We start from the raw sequence: 27,716 nt of genomic DNA, 5'->3' as shown, positions 1-27,716 counted from the left end.
ACTTCAGTGACTCAGCTGCCACAGTTTTCTTTCCAATCTGTGCCTTTGAAGCAGATGGACTCTTCCCTCCATTGGGAGCAAACACAGCATCAGAACTGAATCAGTTGGTTGTAGATAAAACAAGTATGTTACTCTAAAAGAGGCACATGGCAGTGTCATAATGTTGCCATTGGTATGCAACTAATTTCTATGTGGCAGCATATTACTGGAGAAGAGAGGGCAAAGAGGTGACGTAAGAGAAATTACACGAAAATAACCAATTTGGCACCATTACATAATATTCCTAATGAGATAGTATGGAGGTTTATTGGCACTAAGATGTTCAGATTGTAGGTGTTGACGTTGCCATTTCAAATATAAGAAGTTTGAGGCCAGGTCCGTGTTTTCCTCTGTGTACAATGTCAAGTGCAAGGATGGTTTGACAAAAATGTCGTCATGAAGAAAAATGAGACGTTGAAAGTACTAGGAAATGAGAAGTGAATGAGGTTCTGGGCATCACACTGTAAGAAGGTGATGAAATTTTGCTGGATTTGCAACACCAAAGCACCCCTTCAGGTTTGGTTCTCCACTTGAACAGCATGGAGGGGGCATAGTTGCAAGGCAGGGGCTCCATGATCCTGAACCACTCAGAACTGGTGTAAGAAAGGGACTGCTGGGGCAAACCTAATTTATGCCCTGAGAGACCATTTGCAAGTGGGCAACTAGGTGTAATGCCCTCTCCTCTCCCCACTGTGCTCGAGAAATGCCCTTCCCAGGATGGGGTAGCTAGCACAGGAAGTGGCAGAACGATCTCTGCCAGATTTCTACAAGCAGAGATTTCTCCTGCAATCCTCCTCTGACCATCTCCACACAAACTAACTGTAGTTATTTTGCACCAATTACTAACTATATATACCCCATAAATGTTTAGGCCTAAATTATCGTAAGTGTCCACTGTACAGGGATGCTTCAATTTTTGGTGCCCAAATAGGACACAGAGCTGAATTTTCTTAAGTTCTGATCACAATTAGTGGACACTGAAAATTCAGGCCTTCATAAAGTTGAAACTGACCACTCATGCTCTCTGTTTTCAGTATTTTGTCTTTACCGGTGTCCTGGCAATGGTGACCTGTGCAGTCTTTCTTCGTCTCAACTCTGTTCTGAAGTTGGCAGTGCTTCTCATTATGATCGCAATCTATTCTCTGCTGACTGAGACCGTTTATGCCTCCCTCTTCCTGCGATACGACAACTTTAATCACAATGGAGAGTAAGTGATAGCAGCTACATTTGGAAAAAAATGTCTATTGTTGTTATACTTTTTATGGGCTGGATTTTGCCACCTTTCCTCACAATGAGTAGTGCCATGTTCCAAAAGGGACTCCTTGTGTGGTAAGGTGCCACTCACCACGAATAAGCACAGCCCTGTGTGCACTGTATCCTTGCTTTCATTTCTTGAATAATCATTAATAATTAAGGATAGGACTGTGATCTCCTTACTCATGCTGAATAGCACCTTCCGCTTTTAATAGCCCCATCGGAGTCAAAGGAACACCTTCTGGAATAATATGCTGCTCAGCGTGGAAACGAGGATCACAACCTGGCCCTGAATAAATAATAATAACACTGAGCTCTGATATGGTGCTTTTCAACCATACATTTCAAAGCATTTCACAACCGTTAATGAAAGAATCAATATATTCTTGGCTAAGAAACCAACAAGGCATTGAATTTGGAGTGATAGTCTCAAGCTTATTGGAAATAGTTTCGACTGTCAATAAGTGATCCATATGTTATGGCAATTCAAATAAAAAAGAAAAAGTGAACTCCAGACATTCACAGGAGTTTTAAACAGTAATTAGCAATAAGTATCAATTAAGAGATAATGCAAAAATCTTAAGCATAATTTACATATACATATAAAATCTGTCTGTGCATGTAAATTGTACGTAATGTACTTCCCTCAGATAATATGGTGGAGTAGCAACACCATACTTAAGGTTGTGCCTGACATCGAGTTTTAAGGGGGCTGAAAAAGTTGCATTAGAAATGAGTTTTGAATGAAGGGATTGATTTGAAATGCTGAAATGTAGTTTGAACTTAGCTATCACGATTCCAGACAACACCATATATTAAACATTTTTGAAGTGGCTCGTGTTTTCTTCAGAACCCTTTTTAAAATGTATTAAAGCTGCTTTAGGTATGATGTTAATGTGAGCCTTTGCTATCAGTACTTTGGATGATTGTTAGATAAAAGCTGCAGCCTGCTTTGTATGACTACTTTTTAAGGTTCAAAAAGTTAACGTTTAGGGCATCCACAAGACTAATTAACAACATTAGAGGCATAAGATCTGTGATGTCACAATGACTGAGGGTTTCAGATGACACAGTGTGTCAGGCTTACTTGTTACTATGGCACTAGAGGTCTTCAGAAAGTGTAATGGAAATCCACATTAACACAGTGTGCATGTTTGCTTACTCTAGTGGCCAGGCCACTTGCAGAGGTTTATGCTATTGCCTTGAGTTAATGGAGCTGGTCCTTTTGGCCCCTGCAGTAGACTTGCATGCTTTTAGATTCAGAGTTCAATCCCTGAGGGCCAAGGGAGTCATTATGTGAGGTGGCTCATGCAGGGGTTGTGGACTGTGTACAGTATTCTCAACACGAACTTCCCAGGGCAGATGGAATGTGTTAATCACACAAACACAAGTATGACTTTATAGCCCCCTTGAGTGGTTAGATCATGTGTAATAATACCCATAAGTCAAATCATCTGCAAGGACTGAACTTGCGAACTAGTAGATCTAAAGCCTTAAGCTGCTGCTGCTTGAGCTAAATGGACTGTATCCATCAGCTCACATGTAGGAGCAGACTTGTGAGCCCCTACAGAGCCCTTCAGGGTGAGGCTTTCTCTTGCTGTGCAGTTATTTTATTTGGGGCTTGCAAGAGCTACTATAATATAAATAATACTGATAATAAGCTACAAGCATCACATGTCATGGTGATATATTTAAGCATGATCTTCTTTCTCTGAGCTACCTGCTGACGTTGGCTAATTTACTCAGTTACATTTCATTCATGCCATGTGTTGCTATTTTCTGTCCTCTGCTAGGAGTGTAATGTCATGTCATTAAACATTGAGGGACAAAAGGGCCTTAGAAACACAAAAAAATTTACCCTGAGTCGTCTCATTTCTAGACAAGTCAGTACCTCTTTGCTGCAGGAAACATCTCATTAACTAGCCATAGATGCATGAATGGAACAAGGCAGGCTTAATATAGGTCTCATAAATGAAAAAAAAAATAAAGCTGTAGCCGTTTTGATGTGTAGATCCTTCCCATTTCAAATCTCAAATGAGTGGTATTGTGGTTCTCTAATATCTGTGCAACTCTGTGGCCATATGAACCACCTGTAGTATATCCGTGTGCTCGTATGCACCAAGAGCTAAAATATTTCCTTTGAACCATGTGCATGTAGCCCAAGGACCTGAGGGGAAGGAAAACTCTCCTCAAGGTACTCCACAACTGCTACTGTAACTTTAAAGCTACTAAAGCCTCCATTCTTGTTCTGTCCTTGCCCCATGGGGACAAAAATGGGTGGATTTGCAGTCTCCCCCCTGGCTGTTCCTCAGCCAGCCCTCCAAGACACAGGGGATGTGTACCTCCTACTCCTGAGGGAATTCTGTACCAAAAAAAATAAAAATTCTGCACACAATATTTTAAAATTCTGCAAATTTTATTTGTCAGTAAATAAATGACAAGGTTCCAGCATGGCAGTGAGGAGCACAGGTGACTAGCTTCACAGAGGTGGAAGATCACCCTGCGGTCCCTCAGCCCCAGGACACGGACTTGGCCATGAGGCTGCATCCAATCCTGACACAGCACGAGGGCTGGGCCTGCCCTCCATGTCCCAGGGAGGGAGAAGGGATCTCCCACCTCTATGCAGCCAGTGGCCTGTGCTCCTTGCTGCCATGCTGGAGCCTCCACATTTATTTATTGACAAATAAAATTTGCAGAATTTTGCAGAATTTCTAATTTTTTGGCACAGAATTTTCTTGGGAGTAGGACTTCCAAATCCCCACATTTGAACCATCTCTAAAAATTACCTACTGTAGTCTTTGATACACAACATTAATGTGTAGATGAAACAGCTGAATTCCCATCAATTACCATTGAGCCATCATTTCACCCTTGTCTCTGGATCTTTCGAGGCTAGAAGGAAGTGTTGTGTATCTCTCTGGAAACCTTATTCCACTGCTTCCGGAGCCCTGCTCCCCAAAAGAAATGCAGCTTAATTGCAAGGAGTGCTTCTTGGGGGTCCCATGTATTTGAGGATAGGTTTACACTTAAAACACTGTAGCACTTCAGTGAAAATGCCACTATCCCGACGGGAGAGCTTATCCCATTAGCGGAGTTAATCCACCCCCACAAGAGGCAGTAAGTATGTCGACAGGAGAAGCACTCTTGTCAACATAGCGTTGTCTATTCCGGGGGATATAACTGCGTCACTCAGGAATGTGGATTTTTCACACCCCTGAGTGACATAGTTATACCGATCTAAGTTTATAGTGTAGACCTGGTCTAAGTGCCACTTGAGCACTCATACAGTGACAGAATTGCCAGTGATGATGCACATTTTTGACTAGTCCTGGACCAAATCTAGAGAATTCCACATTGTAATTTTTCTTCAGATATCTTTGTGTTTTCAGACAAAATAGTCATATATCCAAATCAATTTAGGACAGATGTATTGCATTACAAAGATATTTATCAGCTTACATTACCCTTAGCTACAGTGACATTTACAGTGTGTCCTTTGGTTTATTGTTATGTATTGGAGAATTGTCTTTGTTCATAGCCAGTCTTGGATTGTTAGGGAAAAAGTCTAGTAGAAAAGAATGTACAAATGCTATTATTAATATAAATCATCTGATACTTAAAAAAAGAGTCAGGTTGATTGGGACTTAACAGTGAGTGTTACTATTAGAAACCAGTTTTCCTGACAATCTTGAGGCACCATGAATGACAGTGAGAAGATACCAGTTGTTACAGGGCAGTTGTTGCTAAAAGGCATATTTAAGGAGATGCTTACTCTTACAAAAAGGCAGTATATTCTAAGCATACTAAAAATATCCTTGTTTTCCGTCAGGAAATATTATCAGATGGGTTTTCATGGGATGACTCATAGACTCATAGACTCTAGGACTGGAAGGGACCTCGAGGGTCATCGAGTCCAGTCCCCCCCTCATGGCAGGACCAAATACTGTCTAGACCATCCTGATAGACATTTATCTAACCTACTCTTAAATATCTCCAGCGATGGAGATTCCACAACTTCCCTAGGCAATCTATTCCAGTGTTTAACTACCCTGACAGTTAGGAACTTTTTCCTAATGTCCAACCTAAATCTCCCTTGCTGCAGTTTAAGCCCATTGCTTCTTGTTCTATCATTGGAGGCTAAGGTGAACAAGTTTTCTCCCTCCTCCTGATGACACCCTTTTAGATACCTGAAAACTGCTATCATGTCCCCTCTCAGTCTTCTCTTTTCCAAACTAAACAAACCCAATTCCTTCAGCCTTCCTTCATAGGTCATGACTTCAGTTTGTTGATAATATGAGTTTTGGACCAAACTGATGAATTCTATGTTGAGGTTAGAAAAAAGACTATTTTTTTATAACACTGTGACATAAGAGAAAGAGTGATCTAGATACCTGTTGCCATTCTAAAATTACGACAGAATAGACTGATAGGCAGATAGATAGATATGATCAAGTTATCTGCTATCAACAAAATATCCAACAAAACAGTGAGAGAACTGAAGGACTATCTGGATATATGGACTCTCTACTCAGACCCTATGCCACCAGCACTCCCAGCTACCTCCGCGACACCACTGATTTCCTGAGGAAACTACAATGCATTGGTGACCTCCCAGAAAACACCATCCTAGCCACCATGGATGTAGAGGCTCTCTATACAAACATCCCACACACAGATGGAATACAAGCTGTCAGGAACACTATCCCTGATGATGCCACAGCACAACTGGCTGCTGAGCTCTGTGCCTTTATACTTACACACAACTATTTCAAATTTGATGACAATATATATCTCCAGATCAGTGGCACTGCTATGGGCACCCGCATGGCCCCACAATATGCCAATATCTTCATGGCCGACCTGGAACAACGCTTCCTCAGCTCTCGTCCACTCACACCCCTTCTCTATCTACGCTACATTGATGACATCTTCATCATCTGGACCCATGGGAAGGAGACTCTGGAAAAATTCCACCATGATTTCAACAGCTTCCACCCCACCATCAACCTCAGCCTGGACCAATCTACACGGGAGGTCCACTTTCTTGACACCACGGTGCAAATAAGTGATGGTCACATTAACACCACCCTATATCGAAAACCCACCGACCGCTATGCCTACCTTCATGCCTCCAGCTTCCATCCCGGGCACATCACACGATCCATTGTCTACAGCCAAGCACTGAGGTACAACCGCATCTGCTCTAACCCCTCAGACAGAGACCAACACCTACAAAATCTCCACCAAGCATTCTCAAAACTACAATACCCGCACGAGGAAATAAGGAAACAGATCAACAGAGCCAGACGTGTACCCAGAAGCCTCCTACTGCAAGACAAACCCAAGAGAGAAACCAACAGGACTCCACTGGCCATCACATACAGCCCCCAGCTAAAACCCCTCCAACGCATCATCAAGGATCTACAACCCATCCTGGACAATGATCCCACACTTTCACAGGCCTTGGGTGGCAGGCCAATCCTTGCCCACAGACAACCTGCCAACCTGAAACATATTCTCACCAGTAACTGCACACCACACCATAATAACTCTTGCTCAGGAACCAATCCATGCAACAAACCTCGTTGCCAACTCTGCCCACATATCTACACCAGCGACACCATCACAGGACCTAACCAGATCAGCCACACCATCACTGGTTCATTCACCTGCACATCCACCAATGTAATATACGCCATCATATGCCAGCAATGCCCCTCTGCTATGTACATCGGCCAAACTGGACAGTCTCTACGGAAAAGGATAAATGGACACAAATCAGACATTAGGAATGGCAATATACAAAAACCTGTAGGAGAGCACTTCAACCTCCCTGGCCACACTATAGCAGACCTTAAGGTGGCCATCCTGCAGCAAAAAAACTTCAGGACCAGACTTCAAAGAGAAACTGCTGAGCTTCAGTTCATCTGCAAATTTGACACCATCAGCTCAGGATTGAATAAAGACTGTGAATGGCTTGCCAATTACAGAACCAGTTTCTCCTCTCTTGGTTTTCACGCCTCAACTGCTAGAACAGGGCCTCATCCTCCCTGATTGAACTGACCACGTTATCTCTAGCTTGCTTGCTAGCACACATATATATACCTGCCCCTGGATATTTCCATTACATGCATCTGAGGAAGTGGGTATTCACCCACGAAAGCTCATGCTCCAAAACGTCTGTTAGTCTATAAGGTGCCACAGGATTCTTTGCTGCAATTATGAATGGTGTCTGCTTTTATTCATACACAAATACCTTTTTTCATTTTTTAACTATGAGCAATTGTATGAACAGACATTTCCCAGATAAATGTGTGAACAAAACCTATTTATGTGAATATTCATCGACAGTGATTAAAAAGGGCCTCAGCATAATCTAACCAAACAGCCACTTGGAATTCAAATGAGAGGCACGAATAAATTTTCTGACTTGCCCCAGATGTCTGGAAATCACTTGCAAAGCCAGGAATAGAACCAAGTAGTCCTGACTTTGTCTTCTACTCAAATCACTCTCTCAGCCGGATCTAGTAAATAATGTGTTTGCCGTATTTCACCAGCTCAGGTCAGGAGAATCATTAGAGTAGAAGACAAAGTCTGAACTCCTGGGTTCTATTCGAGGCTCTGCAACTGACTTCCAGACACCTGGGGAAATCACATCATTTATTCGTGCCTCTCCTTATCCAGCTGTAGAATGGACAGAATACTGATCTACCTCAAAAGGGTGGTTAGAAGCTTTGTCGATGTGTGTAAAATGTTTTGAAGTCCTTGAATGAAAGGTGCTAGGCACAGGCAAAATATTCTAACAGCTGAAGTTAGGATTGTAGGTCATAATCCCAGATATAGAGTCAGATTCTCTCCACTCTTCCAGACCCTTTGTACTGCTCCACCAGCAAAAAGGTGCCAGATGCTGATTATATTCGGCCAGCTGAGACTTTCTTCAGTGAAAGGAGGTCTCAGCTGGCCTAAAGCCAGCATAGCTGGTTCCTACCCTGTGTACTGTCCCGTGGTCCCGGCACAGAGGCCATGCTGGGAGCCAAAGGAGGTTTCTAGGGGTGCAGCAGGAGTGTACTGTGCTCGCCCCAGCTTGTGTAATGGACCCTTTGGGCCCACTAAGCTGCTCTAAACTCCAGCAAGACCAGGGCAAACTAGAGACTCATAAAACCATAACACAGTCTGTGATAGGCCCCCTTCTTCATTGCCAAGTAGGTTTTGATGCTGCAGATCATCCTGGCCAATAGCTCTGAAGCCTGGATTGGGAGAGGACTGCAGTGTGGATTCCTCATTTAAGGATCTATTTAATCATGTCAATTCTGTTTATTACTTACTGCTGCCATTGGGATCACCACCACAAAGAGAGTGACTGATGCATGGCTTCTCTGTCACGGTTGGAGGGGAAGGATTAGCATCTTCTGATTGCCATTGGAGGCCTCAGTTTAATCATTCAACACATTGGTTATTAGACAGTGAACATTTTAATTACGGTCTTGTACTGTTGAATTAATTATTATTGGTTATATTTTTAAATGCCAAGGTTTTTCACAACAAACTGTAGAAAAGCACATAGGTTGCCAAATTAAAGCCCTCCCTGATTAAAATAAAATACTGACCAATCAATAATAATGTTTTTCTTTGGGTTTTTTTCTTTCCAGGACCGATTTCCTGGGCACAAAGGAGGCGTCCTTGCTACTGATGGCAATGTTCCTGTTAGCCGTATTTTATCATGGTCAACAGGTAAAGCAAACATTTACTGTAACTGCTCACTTTACAAACTAGAATTGCAGGATGCAGCAATAATTACTTTCAAAATACCAGCTGCCATTTGAAGCAAATATTTTTATCCACTTGAGTATATGACCTTTAATAATGTAATGTCAAATAAGCCATAGCAAAGACTGATTAAAGAAGGCTCACATCCAACATGGTGCAGTTTTAGTGATTCTTAAGAGCAGTATGCACTAGTATTCAAGGCTGTGCATGCACTGCAAAGTGGAGAGAGGCCAAATGTGCAATGGTCTGTGTATCTTAAGTACTTATATGGCTCCCATAGCCATAGTACTGAAGTGTCTCACCATCTTTGATGTATTCACCCTCATCACTCCCCTGTGAGACAGGGAAATGCTGCAAGCCTCAACTGAGAGACAGGAAAGGGAGGCATAGAGAGGCCAAGTAACTGGGACTTGAGTGCAGAACTCCCACATCCCAGGTGAGTGCCCTAACCATTAGGCCAGACTTTCTACCTAGAATGCCTCTGAAATTGAGAGTTATGGTTAAGGTGGGACCAGGATCTGAACCCATCTGTGCTTCTGGAATTTTAAACGTAAAACCTCATTGAAGTTGTTGCAAAACCAATCTAGGGCCGTGTCAGTCTCTAATGAAGTCTAAACTGCTTGGGGTTATACAGTAGGAATGTTAAGATCTAACCCTCAGCAGTCCTAGACCAGTGAGGGAAACCCCCCTTTGGCTTCAGCTGAAGTTTTTTTCTGAGTAATTACTGAAGGATCAAGCCCTTAGAACACCCCAAGTTGTGCAAGGTTAAGTTGTGGCATCAAACCACAGTGCTGCATTCGAGCAACATGAAGGAACAGCACTTCTGGGGTAGGGGGTGGCATTTGGAGTCATTCTGCTTCAGGAAGATGCAATGCCTCCTGGAGCTCCCTGGTTGGGCTGGTGGGGATAGGAGTAATTTGCTACAGCCCTTTAGGGGATGCGGCATACTCCCCTCTGCCATCTGGGAGGAGAGGAGAGTATGGGGAAAGCATGGCTCTTTATGTTCTTAATCTCTTTCCAGGGAATTATTCCTAGGGACAATCAACTTGGCAGCAGCCCTTGTGCTCTCACAAATGCAGGGGCTGTGATTCAGACCAGCTCTTACACAGACTAGGATTTGGACAATAATGCAGAGTTACTTTACCTGACTACACTGAGGTGTAAATTTGGCCCTGACTTGCAACAAGCAAACGGATTACACATTGTAAATCAGGGCAGAACATGGTCCTAGGTGTTTTTAAATCACTTCTTATTTCTGGAGATCTTGACGTTTAGCCATAGAAAAAATAGCATGTGATCATATAATTAAATGCAGTATCAGTGCATGTGCACAAAAGGGCTAAATTAAGGTTACATGGGAAATGCTTATGTTGGCATTTCCTAACATTTAAAGTGCTTGAGTTTGCAACCTTAATGTTCTTTCAATATTGTTTGTATGTAATTTCCCAGTTAAAAAAAAAACCAGAAGAAAACAGAAATTCCACTACGTGGTATCATATTGACACCTATATGGGGTAATCAGCAGGGCTGGAACCTTTAGATCCACCACAGAGATCTCTGCCACTTGAGCTAATGGAGTAACTGATAGCATTAGTAGGTTGTCATCCTCTATGGGGACTTGCTCTAGAAGGGGATGAGAAGCACACTTTGCCAGTAGTATAATAAATACTTACTGAAAAATGGTGGGATTTAAGAATCTTGGGTTCCATTCCAGGCTCTGTGGGGAGAGTGTTCTCTAATGGTCACAGACTCTTCTGCATATTTCCCCCAAGCTTTTACCCCTTCTGCTCCATCCTGTCTAACCTTGCCCTGTGCTAATTCACACTGCTGACACAAAGGCCACCCCCTGCCAATTTTCAGGACCCTGCTCCAAACATAGGCATGCATTAGAACTTTCAATAACGGTTGCCCACATATTTTTTAACATTGACAAAATGTATTTTTCCCTAGCCTCATTCTCAGAAATGGCTAAATGATTCTGGCTGAAATGTTCCCAAAACACCCTGATGCAGATACCTAGCATGAAAAATTTCAGTCAAAACAGCTATAGTTTGGCAAAGTTATAAGCAACTGAAAACAGGATTTTATAATGGGCAACATCAGGCAACCTTAATAATATGCTGCATATAATATGCCACTGTGTCACCTTATGTTCCTTGCTGTCTCCTAATTTCAGCTTCCACTCACCTCAGCAATATATTGAAAGCATGTAAAAGTCAAAGAAAGAGCCCAGCTCTCCAGAAATAGATATATAAAAATAAGGAAATCACTATGGAAACATGGAGATAATGGGGATTTGCAAGAAAGGGGTTGAAATAATTGTAAATGCCTTTGTGTTGGGATTTTTGTTTGTTTTTCAAATTACATAGTATTGTATGGTGTGGAGTAGAAAGAATGTCTTAGAAGTGGACGAAACAGAACATTAAAAGCACTTCAGAGAAGAACATAGAAAAGATTGTCGTATTTATATATAAAATAAAAAATCTTTAAAGCGTAACAAAAAGCAAAAAATCCTCAAATATGCTAAATAAAAAACACGACAGTCTGATTCTTCATGCTGCTATTCCAGTATGATGTTGCAGCAAAGACACTGATTTCAGCATGCATTGGTGTAAAACTGGAGTGATATGATGAAGGAACCATGCTCAGAATATTTTAGGGATGAGGGGAAATGCTGTGAAGTGATTGATTTAATATGTCCAAAGGGAGAAGATGAATGTAGGAAACAGGTTTAGGAAATGAAAAGGATGTAGGATCAGGATTTTAGTAAGCCACATTTTGGAACACATGGCTTGGCAATCATGAGATAAGCTTAAAAATTATGAGATTTTAAAAATAGTAAATTCTGGGTTCTTTTGATTTGCCTCTGCTCTTGGAGCCTTTCAGGTTCATGTTTTCAAGCTTTTATCTGCAACCATGAGGCTAGAAACTTACTATTTTTTAAATGAAAGCTGAGATGCCAGATAATAACATGAATCTACCTGCTGGAGATTTGTGAAATGCACCACAGGGCACAAGGACTAGGAACACTGAGAATTTAGCCCTATACAAAAGCAGCCACTTGTGCATTTAATAATGTACCTGCCCAGTGCCCAGGCTGGTTCTACTGGAGGGCAAGCAGGGAGGTCACCCTGAACAACTTCCAGGGGACACCATAAAGGTGTGCTGCTTGGCCTAGGGCTATTCCTGCCAAAACCATTGTATCCAACATCCTATATTGTTCTATGTTCCATGAAACCTGTTGAATTGCAGCAGCATCTGAAATAGACGCCAGTTTTTTAAAGATAGGGATAAAGCAAACAGATTAGCAACTTTTAAGGGTAAGCATTCTGCAAGTCTCCATATGAACACTGAGTAGGAAATACAGCAGAATTTCATCCTGTGTGACATATGCTTCTTAGCAGGGGAGGGATAGCTCAGTGGTTTGAGCATTAGCCTGCTACACCCAGAGTTATGAGTTCAATCCTTGAGGGGGCCACTAAGGGACCTGGGGCAAAAATCAGTACTTGGGCCTGCTAATGAAGGCAGGGGGCTGGACTCAATGACCTTTCAAGGTCCCTTCTTGTTCTAGGAGATAGGTATATCTCTTTTTATTATTATTATAGAAGTTTAGACTGCAGGAGAAAATAATGCCTTTAGCTAAAGCTACCTACCGACAGTCTCTCATCCCTCTCCTCACTCAGCTATGATAGAATAGGCTGTGGCATGCTGTTATAGGAAGATTTATTAAACAGGAGATTCGTGTTAAAATAAATGTGAGTGTTTTCCATTTCAGAATTGTTAGCTGTCTGCCGTTCTTTATGCAGGTTCACAAACTTCATTTCAAGTCCATCCCTAATATTGCACACACAGGCTTTTAAGTTGCTTTCTCTAGACACAATCGAGACAGAGCAAGGCTGTCTAGTCACAGTGAGAGAATTTCCTAAAGACTCTCCGGTGCAGCCAATAAGTCTGGAAAAATCAGTCATGCTAAACCCCTAATTAAAAATAGTTCCCTTAGCAATATATGGTATCAACATAAATCAAATATTTCCATACCAGGAATCTAATTTAACACAAAAACAAGCATTCTTAACCTGAAAATTATATTCTAAAAGCATTTGACTTACAGCAATATTTTGAAATGACGTTGTACAGGAAAACTGTTCTGACATTTCAGGCAGTCCCAGTCTTATGGTTATTCTATACTGAAGTATTTATTTCATTCAAAAATCATGTAGCCCAAATTACATAGAATTAGAACATACCTTAAAAATACATCAAAAATAGAACAGCACGTACAATTCCCCTACAAAACAGAAATGTTTCTAGACAAAATCCATATAGGGAAATGCTTCCAGGGCCCTAGCTCTCTGGATAGCAGCTAAAGCTAATTTTACCTCTAACACTCTGCTTAAGCAGCTAAAGGGAGGCTTCAATAACAGCAGCAAGGGACCAAACAAGCCACAGCTGAATCAAGTCCCCCTGTTTCTCCACCCCAGATAAGCCTATCAAGAGTCCTTATAAAACTGGAGCCAATCACTCTCTCTGTTTGTTTTAGTTCAGAAATGGTTGCTTTAGGCCAGATTTATTCCTTACTGTCAGTAGATTAATTTTACCCTATTTTTCCAGGTAGCTTTTCATGAGTACATTCAGCATTTGATAGATAGAAAGATAGATAGATAGGAAATTCCAAGCCAATAATTGATTCTCACTTAAAGTACATTGCAGTATGGCTAGACTGCAAAATGTGACCAGAGCTCAGCATGCTTATCTTTTAATTCAACGTATGGCACTTTAAGGTGCTATGAAATACACTGAAAAGAAAGGATTTTCACAAACTAGGGCGCTGGAAAGCTATACATTTATGACCCACCACACTGGAATAATATTTCAGTTCTGCAGAGCTCTGCATTCTGGCTGGTAGGACTGATTTGCCTAAGTAGCTATTTCTCAACCACAAAATAAACACGATTATCTCAGCTTCTCACCCTCTCTACCGTGTTACTCCATTGGCGCTACTCCTCTCCACTAAATCCCAAGGGAGATTAAGCCCACATGCTTGCAGTAAAGAGTGTCTTGTAATTTAGTTATATGTATTTTAGAAGCTCTTTCTCTCCACCTGCTTGAGATTCATCAGTGCAGATGGGGAAGAAGCCAGCATCCATCCTCAGACCTTTCAGCATCTGAATAACTCTGAATGTGGAGAGGGGTGAAAGCAGGAGAGAATTTGGGAAATGGAAAAGAATCTTAGGGGAAAGAGAGAAGAAGGAAAATTGAGGGAAGCTTTGAAATTCAGTGTAATGTTAAAACTCCCTCTTGTCGTAGGAGTACAGGCTAAGCCTTCTGGAGACTGATCCATCTCCCACTGAGTCTTTCCACTGAACTCAATGGAATTCTTCATTAGTCCTCATGTTGACAGATAAAGAAGAACTGATCACAAATCTAAACATTTGTGGTAGCTGAAATACAAATGATTATAACTAGATCATCTTATAACATGCAAATAGCATAAAGTCCACAACAGTTTTAGATACATATCATGCTTTGAAAGGGTCAATTTCACAAAGCTGAAAACAATTATGAGCCAAGTCATCTGAGAGGAAGAATTTAATTGGTAAAAATGTGAAGAATAATTGGGAATTGTTTAAGAATACTTTGTTAGATGCCCCAAAAAGCACAATCTGACAATCAAGGAAGAAGGCTGTATTGGTTAAAATAACAACCTGGTTTAGAGCTATAAAAATAGATAAATAAATAAATAAAGTTAAACCAATGGAAGAAAATGGAAGTTCATAGAAGTGAGTATAAATCAAAAGGTAGAACTTATAGAAAATTGATAAGAGAAGCAAAAGGGACCCACAGAGAAATGTACAGACAGCTCATTTAAGAACAATAAGAAGGATTTTTTTATAACATATTAGGAAGGAAAAGAATCCTAACAATGGTATTTGTTCATTACTAGATGGAAATATTAGAATTATCAATAATAATGCAAAAAAGGTAGAAGAGTTCAATAAATATGTGTTCTGTATTTGGTAAAAACAGATGATGTAGTCATATCATGTGATAACACTCTTTCCATTCTTCCATTCCACTAGTATCTCAGGAGGATGTTAAACATAAGCTACAAAAGTTACACATTTTTAAATCAGCAGGCCTGGGTAACTTGTATCTAAAAGATTTAAAAGAGCTGTCTAAGGCGCTCACTGGATCATTAATGTTGATTTTCAGTAAGTCTAGGAACACGAAGAAAGTTCCAGAAGACTGGAAGAAAGCTAATGTGCCAATATTTAAAAAGGGTAAATAGAGTGACAGAGTCTGTGAGTCTGAAATTGATCCTGGGCAGGACAATGATTAAGCAGATGTTTAGGAAAGAATTAAAGAAGGGAAATGTAATTAATGCCAATCAAGATGGGTTTATGGAAAATAGATCCTGTCAAACTAACTTGATATCTTTTTCTGAGGAGGTTACAAGTTTGGTTGATAAAGGTATCAATGTTGATGTAATAAACTTCAAGTAAGACATTTGATTTGGTACCACATGATGTTATTGAAAAATTAGAATGATTTAAAATGAACATGGCACACATTAAATGGATTAATAATTGGCTAACTTATAGGTCTCAACATGTAATTCTAAACAGGGAATCATTACTGAACAAGTATGTTCCTAACAGAGTCCCATGGGGCTCTGTTCTTGGCCTTATGCTATTTAACATGTTTACAAATGACGTGGAAGAAAACATAAAATCATCACGGATAAAGTTTGCAGATAACAAACAGTTTGGGGGACTGGTACATAATGAAGAGGACAGGTCACTGATACAGAGCAATCTGGATCACTTGTTAAGCTGGGTGCAACCAAACAATATGTATTTTAACATGGCTAAATGTAAATGTGTACATCTAGGAACAAAGAATGCAGGCCATTCTTACGGGATGGGGGACTCTATTAGGAACATACTTTTTCTAAATAAGATGTGTGGGTGATGATGGAGTATCAGCTGAACATAAACTCCCAGTGTGATGCTGTGGCAAAAACATTTAATGTGATCCTGGGATGCATGAAGAGGGGATTCTCAGGTAAGAGAGGAGAGATTATTTTACCTCTGTATTTGACACTGGTGCCTCCACTTCTGGATTAGTGCATCCAGTTCTGGTGCCCTGTGCCAGAGTACTGAAGTCCAAGAGATGGGTCAGCACTCTGATCACTGATGGCTCAGGTTAGTTTCCCCAGTGTCAGCAGATTGAGGAAACAGGAAGGAATTAGCTATTCAGATGGGGAGGCTGGATAACTGGAATTAATTAGTCCATAAATTGACTAGCTTGGTAAAAGGCAGGAAGTGTTAGAGGGAGGGAGGATAGGGCCGACCGTGCCCAGATTGAAGGAGATCCGAAGGAAGAGAATTCTCTTTTCCTCAAGGGCCCTGATAAACAGGCACTGAAGGTCTTAGGGATTCTGGCTGTTGTGTTGCACTCTACAGGTGCTGATGGAGGGAACTGGAATAAATTATACCAGGTGGACACTAAAAGAAGAGAGTCTGAGCAGTTCATGGGGTTACCTGGGGATTACAGTGGACGAGAAGCTGGATAGGAGTCAGCAGTGTACCCTTGTTGCCAAGAAGGCTAACGGCATATTGGGCTGTATTAGTAGGAGCATTGCCAGCAAATCGAGGGAAGTGATTGTTCCCCTCTATTCAGCACTGGTGAGGCCACACCTGGAGTATTGCATTCAGTTTTGGTCGCCTCCCACCCCCGACTACAGAAGGGATGTGGACAAATTGGAGAGAGTCCAGCAGAGGGCAACAAAAATTATTAGGGGGCTGTAGCAGGGTGGTCACCCTGCTCGGGCCGTGAAGAGTTTAAAAGCAGCCCTGGAGAGGGCTGCAGCAGGGAAAGGGAGTGAGAACAGCTGTGAGAAGCCAAGTGAGTCGCTGACCACAGCTGTGGTCCTTATAAGAGGCCTGGAGCCAGAAGCTAAACAGAGATGTCTCTCTCTGGCTGTTGAGAGGGATAGGCCTGGCTGATGGGAGCTGAGCAAGGTACCTAGACTGTAGCAGGGCTGGGGAAAGGCCAGAGGAGCTGGGGAGCTCTGGCCTGGAAAAACCTCCCAGGCTGCTTGCCTTCCTAAAGGCTGGAAAAGGTACTGGGGTTGCAGAGGGCAGCCCAAGGGTAGACAGCGGCAGCAAGTCCAAACCCTCCTTACTGATGATGAGGGGCAATTACTCTGCAGTCTGCCCCAGTGAGTGGGGGCCAGATGGTGACTGGCAGTAGCAGAAGACTGAGGCGAGGTAGGGATAGGGGGTTGGCGGTTCCCTGGGGAGGGGAGACCCTGAGAGACTGCAGGGTACTGCAGGGGGCAGAACCCTAACAGGAGGGACACAGCGGCCAGTGGCAAGATGAGACACCAGTCAGCAGAGGGCGCTGCGGAGGCTGGCGAGCTAATTCCCTGGACAAGAAGCAGGAGGCGCCGTGCTGGTGAGTTGTCGTCCCACCACAGGGGCTGGAGCAGATGACTTATGAGCAGAGGCTGAGGGAACTGAGGTTATTTAGCCTGCAGAAGAGAAGAGTGAGAGGGGATTTGATAGCAGCCTTCAACTACGTGAAGGGGGGTTCCAAAGAAGATGGAGCTCGGCTGTTCTCAGTGGTGGCAGATGACAGAACAGGGAGCAATGGTCTCAAACTGCAGTGGGGGAGGTCTCATTTGGATATTAGGAAACACTATTTCACTAGGAGGGTGGTGAAGTGCTGGAATGGGTTACCTAGGGAGGTGGTGGAATCTCCATCCTTAGAGGTTTTTAAGGCCTGGCTTAACAAAGCCCTGACTGGGATGATTTAGTTGGTATTGGTTCTGCTTGCAGGGGATTGAACTAGATGACCTCCTGAGGTCTCTTCCAATTCTAATATTCTATTCTAATAGTCTACCAAGGACAGCAATGGAGGGGAGGCTTTGCACCCCGTCACATACCCACAATTCAAGAACGATGTTGATAAATTGGAGTGGGTTCAGGGAAAAGCCAGCAGCATGATGAAAGAATTAGAAACCATGCCTTGTAGTGACAAAATCAAGGAACTCAATCTACTTATTTTAACAAAGAGAAGATTAAGAGATAACTTGATTATGTCCTATACATTCCTATATAGGGAACAAATATTTGATAATGGGCTCTTCAGTCTAGCAGCGAAAGGTATAACATGATCCAATTCAGACTAGAAAGGTGTACATTTTTAACAATGAGGTTAATTAACCATTGGAACAATTTACCAAGGATCATGTTGAATTTTCCATCACTGTCCATTTTTAAATCAAAATTGGATGCTTATTCTAAAAGAAATGCTCTAGAAATTATTTTGGGGATGTTCCATGGACTGTGTTACAACAGAAGTCAGACAAGATGATCAGAGCGGAACATTCTGGGCTTGGAATCTATAAATCTGTTAATCTAAAGCTTCAGCAATTTCTCAGAATTCACCAGTGGATCTCATGGCAAGTAAATGAGAGGTGATTTTAGGCCATTTTATCCTGGTGACATAAAGGTAGATCAGGGTCTTATCTGCACCCTGTCTCATAACACAAGAGCATAGAGGCATTCAATGAGATTGAAAGGTGAAAAAACTTGGTAAACGGAAATAGTTTTACAGACTGTGCACCATTAGCCTGTGGAATTTATTGCTATGGATATAACAGAGATCAAGAGCTTAGCAGATTCATAGGGATGACAAGAGTTTTAGAAAATAATGCAAAATAAATACAAGTTTGAAATGAGATATAAACCTGCATGCTGCAGAGATTAAACTCAGTTCTAGTAATGGGGAGTTAGGAAGAAATTTTCCCTCCAGTTAGGTTATCCCATAACTTGCATGCAGGATTTCTCACACCTTTCTCAGAAACATCTGTCACATGGCAGTGTTGTTGACAAGATACTGAACTGGATGGACCACTAGACTGCTACAATGTGACAATAGCTAAATTCCTTGTTTACCATTCTCCACCCATTCAGGATTATCCTCTAGACAAAGATACCAAGTGTCTTATCTGGTCTGCTCTCAAAAATTTCTAGTGCTGGGATCTCAATCACTGTTGTTGGCAAATCATTTGATTGGCTAATGCATCTCACAGTCAGAAAATGGGCCTATTCGCTCATTTGAAATAGTCCCATTCTAGTTGTTTGACTCTTACTCCTGGTTGTATCATCCCAAACAGCATCAATCGTTCTTTGACATGTTCGATGGCATCCATACACAGACACAACTGCACTATTTCAGTACCTTTCCATAGTTCAGTCAGTTACCGCTTCTGCACCTCTAGAAGGATTGAACTGCATTAGCTTCCTTCCGATCCCCCCATTAAAACTCTCTCATTGGATGTGATGCTTACAAAAATCTAAACAATGGTGAGGCAGCTGGTATCCTGAGATCATGGCCGATCATGCTGACCACTATTGTCTCACTCTTCCTTGTGCTCTCCGCGTCTGGCTGCACCCACCCGTTGCCTCATGTTCTAGGGATTCTTTTCCAGAGATCCTGTTTGTACATCACCTACTGCACTGGGGTCCCGGCCCATGACTGGGGCTACTAGGCACTATGGTTATACTAATAATCAATAGCAATGTTGCAACCTTTGGAACCAGAATGAAATCTGAATGGAACTACAGACTATTTATGTAGCTACAAGACAATATATATTGGGATAGGCAACCTGTGGCATGCATGCCGAAGGCGGCACACGAGCTGATTTTCAGTGACACTCACACTGCCCAGGTCCTGACCACCGGTCCGGGGGGCGCTGCATTTTAATTTAATTTTAAATGAAGTTTCTTAAACATTTTAAAAACCTTATTTACTTTACATACAATAATAGTTTAGTTATATATTATAGACCTATAGAAAGAGACCTTCTAAAAAGGTTAAAATGTATTACTGGCACGTGAAACCTCAAATGAGAGTGAATAAATGAAGACTCGGCATACTGCTTCTGAAAGGTTGCAGACCTATGCTTCCACTGTCATATATAAGAACAAAAGCAAATGTCTGTTTGCCCTAGCAGCAGAAACAGCTCACTTCAGGCATCTCAAACTTGAAAGTCCTTCTTGAAGCAAGTTGGGCTTTTCATACTTCTGTTCACTGAGAAAAGAGTGCTTGTCCTTGAGAGGTAAAAAGATGAATATATTTTCTGATTTAGAAGCTGGAAGAATATGTTGTTAACCCAGCTATTTATTCTATTACTTTATCTCATGTCTGACTCCATAATATCATTCTTTAAGTAATGCAAACATGTTCTAGGGGGAAATAGTTTATTGCGTGTCTGCGCTTATCTCATCAGACTTAATGTTTGCCTTTCTTCATAACTATAGCTTGAATACACAGCCCGCCTGGACTTTCTGTGGCGCGTTCAAGCGAAAGAAGAAATCAACGAAATGAAGGAATTAAGGGAACACAATGAAAATATGCTACGAAATATTCTGCCAAGTCATGTTGCCCGTCACTTCCTGGAGAAGGATCGAGATAATGAAGTACGTATCAATTTGTTTCGGGAAGGGCAGCCGGGACATCCCTCAGCTTGCGCCGCTTCCCGCAGCCCCCATTGGCCTGGAGTGGTGAACCGCAGCCAGTGGGAGCTGCGATCGACCGAACCTGAGGACATGGCAGGTAAACAAACCAGCCCAGCCGGCAAGGGGATTTCCCTGAACAAGCAGCGGACCGGCTTTGAGAACCACAGTTCTAAAGAACAATGGAAATCAGGCTTCAGATTGGAGTTATACAAGACCTTTAAACTGTGCATCATGAACCAAGGGTTCACAAATAGTTCTAGAATCAAGATACCAGCAATAAGCTATTTGCAGTACAATTAAATGGGTTCAGAATCCCACTTGTCAGACAGTACTTTTTTGAAAATAGATGTAACTAGCCAAAATAAGTCTGACAGGACAAGCCATCGTTTTTTCTAAAAGTTGTGCTTTAAACTATCAGCTAGGAAAAGATGACATCATCTTCAAAGGTTGCATGTCCAGGCACTTAAGAGTTTAACCTCTTGGGGAATTTCCTACTCTGTAAGAATTAAATTGCTAAGAAACCACAATGTTATTATGCACAATTGAAGGTATGTGTGCATATGACAGAAAGAGAGCAAAAGCAACGCACTTTTTTAGTATGAAATAAACTCCAGTTTGGCTCCTGCCATCTTCTGTCATGAATATACTATGGCTGCTGGGAGAGTACATGCTACATCCTACTGAACCATTGAGATATAATGTACATCCACACACATTCATATTCAGTGCTAAAATAATTTTCAAAAGAAGCATTGAAACCAGATCCCTGGTAGGTCAATGCTGATGCATTCAATACACTTGCAGTTGTATTTCAGCTGCCACCTCGGCTTTTTGCAAGGCAATTTCCTGGAGCGATTATACCTGGGGAGGATTTATGAATGAGCTGGCTGGCGTTAACATCTGGAAGATTACTGTACAATCAATCTTATAATTCATGTCTGGCTATTAACTTAATTCTCCTGCTCTCAAAAAATGACTCCCGAGATGTGTACTGTAAGCACTTTCCAATGGACTTATTATTTCTATCTTAATGCTTCCTACCAAAAATAGAACAATGGAGCAAGGGAAGGCTCAGCTGAATGGTTTTATAGACAGCACTGGGGGAGAAAATACATATGTGTATGTATATACACTCATTCATTCACACACTGTCTCTTCTCCCATAATTAGGGCCCCAGGCTTTACTCTGAGCACTGCAGCTGTGAAAGGGGGAGTTTGAACTCTGTATGGTTCCCCTGTCCCTGCAGAAGCACCTCCATCACAGATGAAGGAGTGGCTGGGTTAAGAAAGTCAGCTGTGTTCCAAAGAACTTGAATTACTTTACAAACTTGAACAAATTAAGACTCACAGCACCCCTGGGTGGTTGTTGTTCCCATTTTTATTGTCAGGTAAATTGCTGCACAGAGAGAAGAGATGTGCTGATGACTAAAGAGTGAGTCAGTAGAAGAGTCAAGAACAGAAATCAAGAACTCAGTTCTTACCATTAGACAACAGCACTATTGCCAATCCCAAGCTTTCAAAAAAATTTGAGTAGCTTAAAAATCATGAGATGTTCACAATAATTAATGTAAGGTTCTTTTTGTTTGCTTTCTAGTGTTTAAGCCTTGCAGATACACATTTCCAACGCTTCTCCACAACCATGAGGGCTGAAAATGTTTTTCCTTTAAATTAAAGCTGAAATTCTTACATAATCACATGACTCAAGCTGATGGGGCTTTAAGAAAAGCACTAAATATTGCAAGAGACTCAGGATAAAATTACAAGTGTTGGCCACCCTGTTGGCAACCTCCTCCCAGAGAACTCAATAGTACCTATGAAATGCCATGTCCAGAGCTGTTCATTAAACAAATGTTAAGTTGTTCTTAAAAAGACAGAGACATGGGTTGTGAAGTGCAGACAATGAATTTCCACAGACCTTTGCCACCTATGGGATAACTTTCCACTCCAACTTGTTTTTCTTCCCTATTGTTCCCTTAGGAGTTATACTCTCAGTCCTATGATGCTGTTGGCGTGATGTTTGCTTCCATCCCTGGGTTTGCTGATTTTTATTCTCAAACTGAAATGAATAACCAAGGAGTGGAATGTCTCCGTTTGCTGAATGAAATCATTGCAGACTTCGATGAGGTAATACCAGCTAATAGAGAAGGGGGCTTGGTGGACTTTAAATAATGAACTCCCAGATCAGCAGGTCTGACACTTGATTAATCATATTTACTAAGTCCCTGCAATATTTGTTCCTGGTCTTTATTGTAATTGCTATTCAAGGTGTATCTTTTCTTCTACTGAAAGTGCCAAGCACTGATATTAATTACACCAGTAAAGTGAAGTTAAGACTGAAATTAGTTGAATGACTTGGATTTACACCTGTGTGATTGCAGTCAGAATCTGTCCCAATACATCTAAATAATATAGCTATAGACTCATACCTTGGTATTGATGGTTAAAGTGGATGAAGTTATCTGCACTAGTTTTGGGAAAGGAGTGGTCCAGATTTAGAAAGTAATAGCATTGTTTTGAAGGCAATGAATTTATGGACTCAAGGAATATGAAGGAAAAAATAGTGAACAGTGTCAAATCAAATGTCCAGATTCTTGAAAGAAGATGGTAAACGAGGGCTGGAGAGATGGTTGAGTTTTGATTGAGGATGCTGGCCTGGTCAGAGAAGGAGGATACAGGTTTAGATATATTAAGCTGAACTAAGTTTCGTAGTGATGCTAATAATCTGTAAGGAAAGGACTTAAAGTCGAGGGCTATATTTAGGTATCATTTCCCCAGAAAGGACAACCAAGGTTGATTTCAGACTAGGCTTCAAGGGGAATAAGATAAACAAGGGAAGAGAAGCCAGCCTAGGACAAACCCCTAAGGTTTAATGGCAGAGAAGTAACCATTGCCAGTTGCAAGAGAGGAGCAGCTGGAGAGCAGGAAACAAGTTGTCCAAGGCTATTGCTAACTCTGCCAGTCAATTAATAGTGATGTCAAGATAGATGGTGTCAAATTCTGTACTACAGTCAGGAAGGATTAGAAGAGAAAAGGAACAAGGGCTAGACGTGAGAAGATCTTTGAGCAGAAGGACAGTTTAAGAACTGTGAAGTTGCTGGAAGCCATAGTGGAAACTACCAACAATAGAGACTGTCAACCTGGGGGATACAGACAAGTTTCAGTAGGTTGCGACCGCTCTGCCTTTCGCTTATTGCTAAATGGCAGCAGTTCTTGATCCCAGCTAGATGGGAGAGAGGTCCTGGTTTCAGTGTGGAAAAGCTTGAGCACCCCAGATCCAGGGCATTGCTTTTGGAAAAGCAAATTAGAGAGCTCAGAAAAAAAAATCTGAATTTCCAGGATTTTGCTAAGAAAGAAGATTGAAGATCAGATGGAGAGAGGGTGGGGATGGACATAAACAAGAAAGAATCTTCAGAAAGGGTCGGAATAGTGGCAATCTTGAGACCACCAGGGAAGGTACCAAAGGACAGTGGATGGCGGTCTGTTGCTGTGACACTGAACTTGGAGTCAGGAGGAGATAAAGTGAGAGGGAATACAATCAAGGCTCACAGTGCTTTTCTATTGAAAGGATGGGATCTCAAAGGGCACCAAAGGAAAAGGATGAGGGTGTGAGTGATAAGCACATGAATGGAGTAGAGGAGATACATTTCTCTAGGTTCTTATGTGTCCCCCAGCACCACGGTGTCTAAGTGCCTTAGAATTTTAAATGAATTTATCCTCATATTGCCCCTGTGCCAGAAGCATTGTTATCCAAATTTTACAGGTGAGGAATTGAGGCACAAAGAGGCAAAACCAGGACCATCGCCTTCCTCTCTCAGGGTAGTGTGAGAGGGAGGCTGGTGGTGGGTACATCTTGGATTTTGACTGACTGGCAAGTGCTGGGGTGAGGTAGTGATGGTCAGGGAGGAATAAGGAGGCACAATTTGAGGTCTCTATGGTTTGAGCATTGGCCTGCTGAACCCAGGGTTGTGAGTTCAGTCCTTGAGTGGGCCACTTAGGGATCTTGGGCAAAATCAGTATTTGGTCCTGCTAGTGAAGGCAGGGGGCTGGACTCAATTACCTTTCAGGGTCCTTTCCAGCTCTATGACATGGGTATATCTTCATAATTACCTTTCAAATATCATGGCTACTCAACAAGCTTTGCTACTTCTAGGCTCCTGCATAGCTCTCCTTACAGGTATAAATATCTGATTTTATACCTAAGCTCACACCCAGTTGTCACCATATTTCTTGATTAACGGTTTTGTTTTTCTTTGTAGATCTGATTTCTAATTTTATGCCTCAAAGATAATGCAAAGTTTATGCTATGAATTAATTTTAAGAAGTCCTGTCATGCATGTGAGTGCAATCTTGGCAGAATAATCATATTGCTGTAGCTGTGATCACTAAAGACATCTCTTTCACCAAGAATATGAATGTTATCTCACATTCAAGTCCCTAACATGTACTCTCTGATTAATAAAGAGCCTGTTGAGGAACTATGTTAAGTCTCAGACATCTTTAGCTGTATAATAGGTTTTGGTGTGGATATTAAATGAAATAATGTGATCCCTTGCTAGCTGCTAAGCAACTTCGAGTGTGGAGATGCAGTTTACTTATTCCAGCTAGACTCTGGTCTGCAGCCCAGCTGTTTGAAAGGAAGCAAATAAGAGAGAATAACTGAAAAGAGTTAATGGTCATGCACAGGAAAGAAGGAAAGGCTGAGAAGCATGAACAAAATGTACTGTAAAGAGACAAAGAAGTCATTTAGCTTCCCATTTTCAGCTGTGCAACATTCCCTAGCTGAAAGTCTGCTGGTAACATTTTCTTGCAAATATTGACTTAAGGACAAGGTGGAGGGGACCCACCCTTGGTGTGCATGATGCTTCCTTGCCAATATTTCACCCTACTTCTTATTTGCAGACCTGTGAGCAAATCTGGATGCACAGCTTGGGAGCAGCCCTGTTAGTGTTGGGAAAATGCTGCTTTTCAGCATTACACATACAAAGATTGTGAAAAACAATTGCTTTACTCAGCAGCTGTTAAGGACTAGTAGGGTGATTATGAAAAATGGTGACATCTTAGTCAACGTTTCTGCAGCCTGCATGTATTTGGAGTCAGAGCTGCTGACTTCAGTGACCACCATCCACTGTGACTGCTTATTATTCCTGTTTGCTCCAGTCAGCTGAGAGAGAGTGAGATGGATTGTTTCCTGTTAAAGATTCTGCAACTGGAATGTAGTTGTCATTGGTGATGGCATGTGAGCCGGAACAAATCCAGTTTGCCTGCCAGAGCCTAGACTGAGTTTGCAGATCTGGCAGGTGGAGGGGAACAACATAATTATGGAGTCACTGAATGATAACAAACCATTCTTTATTCAGTTTGAGATCAGGGCTCAGATTTGCACCTACTTGGGCAGAGGACCTTTTCTGTTGATATTCGTTCCCCACCAGTTGAGTTTGAGAGCTGCATAAAAGAACATACTGTGCTGATGGCACAATATAATTATCTTCTCTCCTTGACACACAGATATGGTGTCTTCTAAATGTCCTTCTGCATCATTCTCTTTGGTATGCCTTCTGTGGCAGAAGCAGCATGAAGGAAGGGAGGTTAGAGCATTAGTGGTGAAAATCCTGTTCTGGATTCACCCGATTGCTACATGTACACTTTTAAGTCATGTGCTGTGGCTGTGATGTAAACCACCTCTTTCACCACCATAGCAGTCTGCAAATAAGGAGGAGTGGTGTGCATCAGGAGAACTCTTCTGGGTGTAATCAGCCTGAGGAAACAAATGTGTCGATGCTCCAAAACCGATATGAGTGTTGATTGCTCTATAATTTGGTGAACAGGACTGCTACTGTCTGGTCTTCTGTCTTCATGGTAGTAGATCTATATTGAGGATAGAAAAACAAACAGAAGACTTCTCTGGCTGAATTTCAGCCATTTTGTGCTTCCTGTGCTTCTAGGAAGCTGTATGCTACCTCAGAGTGTCACAATCACACACCTCTTTGCCCTTTGTCCTCGGGAGAAATAACCTACATTGTGAGGATGAATTCAAGATTGCCCACTCCATAACCCTCTCCTCCTACTCCCCACATTCCCACACAGGTTGGGGAAGCACCAGCCTCATGGAGCCCTGCTTTCCTTGTGTACTTAAAGCAGCAGTCCAAAGAGGACTCACATGGGTGTAGAGGCAGGTGTCTAACTGCCTCTTATATCCTGGTACAGACACATAAGGCCAGGCTATAGTCTGGCCGCAAATTTATGTATTTGGGGGCATGTGACTCTGGAACTTATTTTCCCCAAGGCTCCAAAAGTCTGACCTTCAGAACCTGCTGTAAGGCCTGTCTAGTTATCCAGGCCTCTCCCTGATGCACAAGCCGGGAGGTGATGACTTCTGGACTGGCATGGGGAGTCTTTCAGTGTGACAACGTGTCATCTGAGAATGCAGTTATACGTGATTTTCTATTCTGTAGACATGCTCAGAGACACTGACAGGCACATTTACTATATGGACACTGTGCTGCCTTTTTATAGCACCACTATATGTGACTATTATTATAATTATTCAATGTATCCTAGAAGGCACAACCAAGGCCAAGCCCTCAGTGTTTTGTATGCTGTACAGAAGCACACATAGACACTGTCCCTGCCCTGAAAACTGCAAATCTAAGGCAATTTTTTTTCCGATATCTCATTTTCTATCTAATCAGTTTAATCTAAGGTGGTTACCACTTTAGTGGTGTCTTGGTGCCGCTGTTACTTGTTTTGGTATTTTAATAAGGGCTTTCTACTTCACGGATCATTTTTCCTTTCTCTTTATGCTGCAGTGATTAAAGCCATGTTTATGATATCAATCTTTTGCCATAGCCGTCACCATGCTGTCACAAATATAAATTATGATTTAACTGCAGAATCACATTTTCACACTTCACTGATTAAATTGTACTTGCATAATATACCCAGGTGCATGCAACTGGGTAATATTGCGTGTGTACACTTGAGAACCAATCTTGCATTTTTTTGCATGATCAATGACATCCCCTGACCTTGGATATGTGAAGAATGTGGGATCAAGCCTTTAATTAGTTTTTGGGATCAAGGTAGTTTTAGTGTTAGAAAATGTGCCCTAAATTGCCCAGGCAA

The 27,716-nt window shown here is 41.8% G+C and overlaps 1 protein-coding gene across 1 annotated transcript in view; it reads left to right on the top strand.

The window, feature by feature from the left end:
• ADCY8 (adenylate cyclase 8) overlaps positions 1-27,716 on the top strand; it is a 187,119-nt gene that overhangs the window by 152,969 nt on the left and 6,434 nt on the right. The window contains exons 12-15 of the mRNA XM_030553838.1: positions 1,074-1,246; positions 8,943-9,024; positions 20,397-20,555; positions 22,572-22,718. Of these exons, the coding sequence (XP_030409698.1) occupies positions 1,074-1,246; positions 8,943-9,024; positions 20,397-20,555; positions 22,572-22,718 (561 nt within the window). The remainder of the gene's footprint in view (positions 1-1,073; positions 1,247-8,942; positions 9,025-20,396; positions 20,556-22,571; positions 22,719-27,716) is intronic.

Source organism: Gopherus evgoodei, chromosome 2 (genome assembly GCF_007399415.2).
Source record: "Gopherus evgoodei ecotype Sinaloan lineage chromosome 2, rGopEvg1_v1.p, whole genome shotgun sequence".
NCBI lineage: Eukaryota > Metazoa > Chordata > Testudines > Testudinidae > Gopherus > Gopherus evgoodei.
The sequence above is the reverse complement of the archived record's forward strand: the minus strand, read 5'-3'. Positions and strand labels throughout refer to the sequence as shown.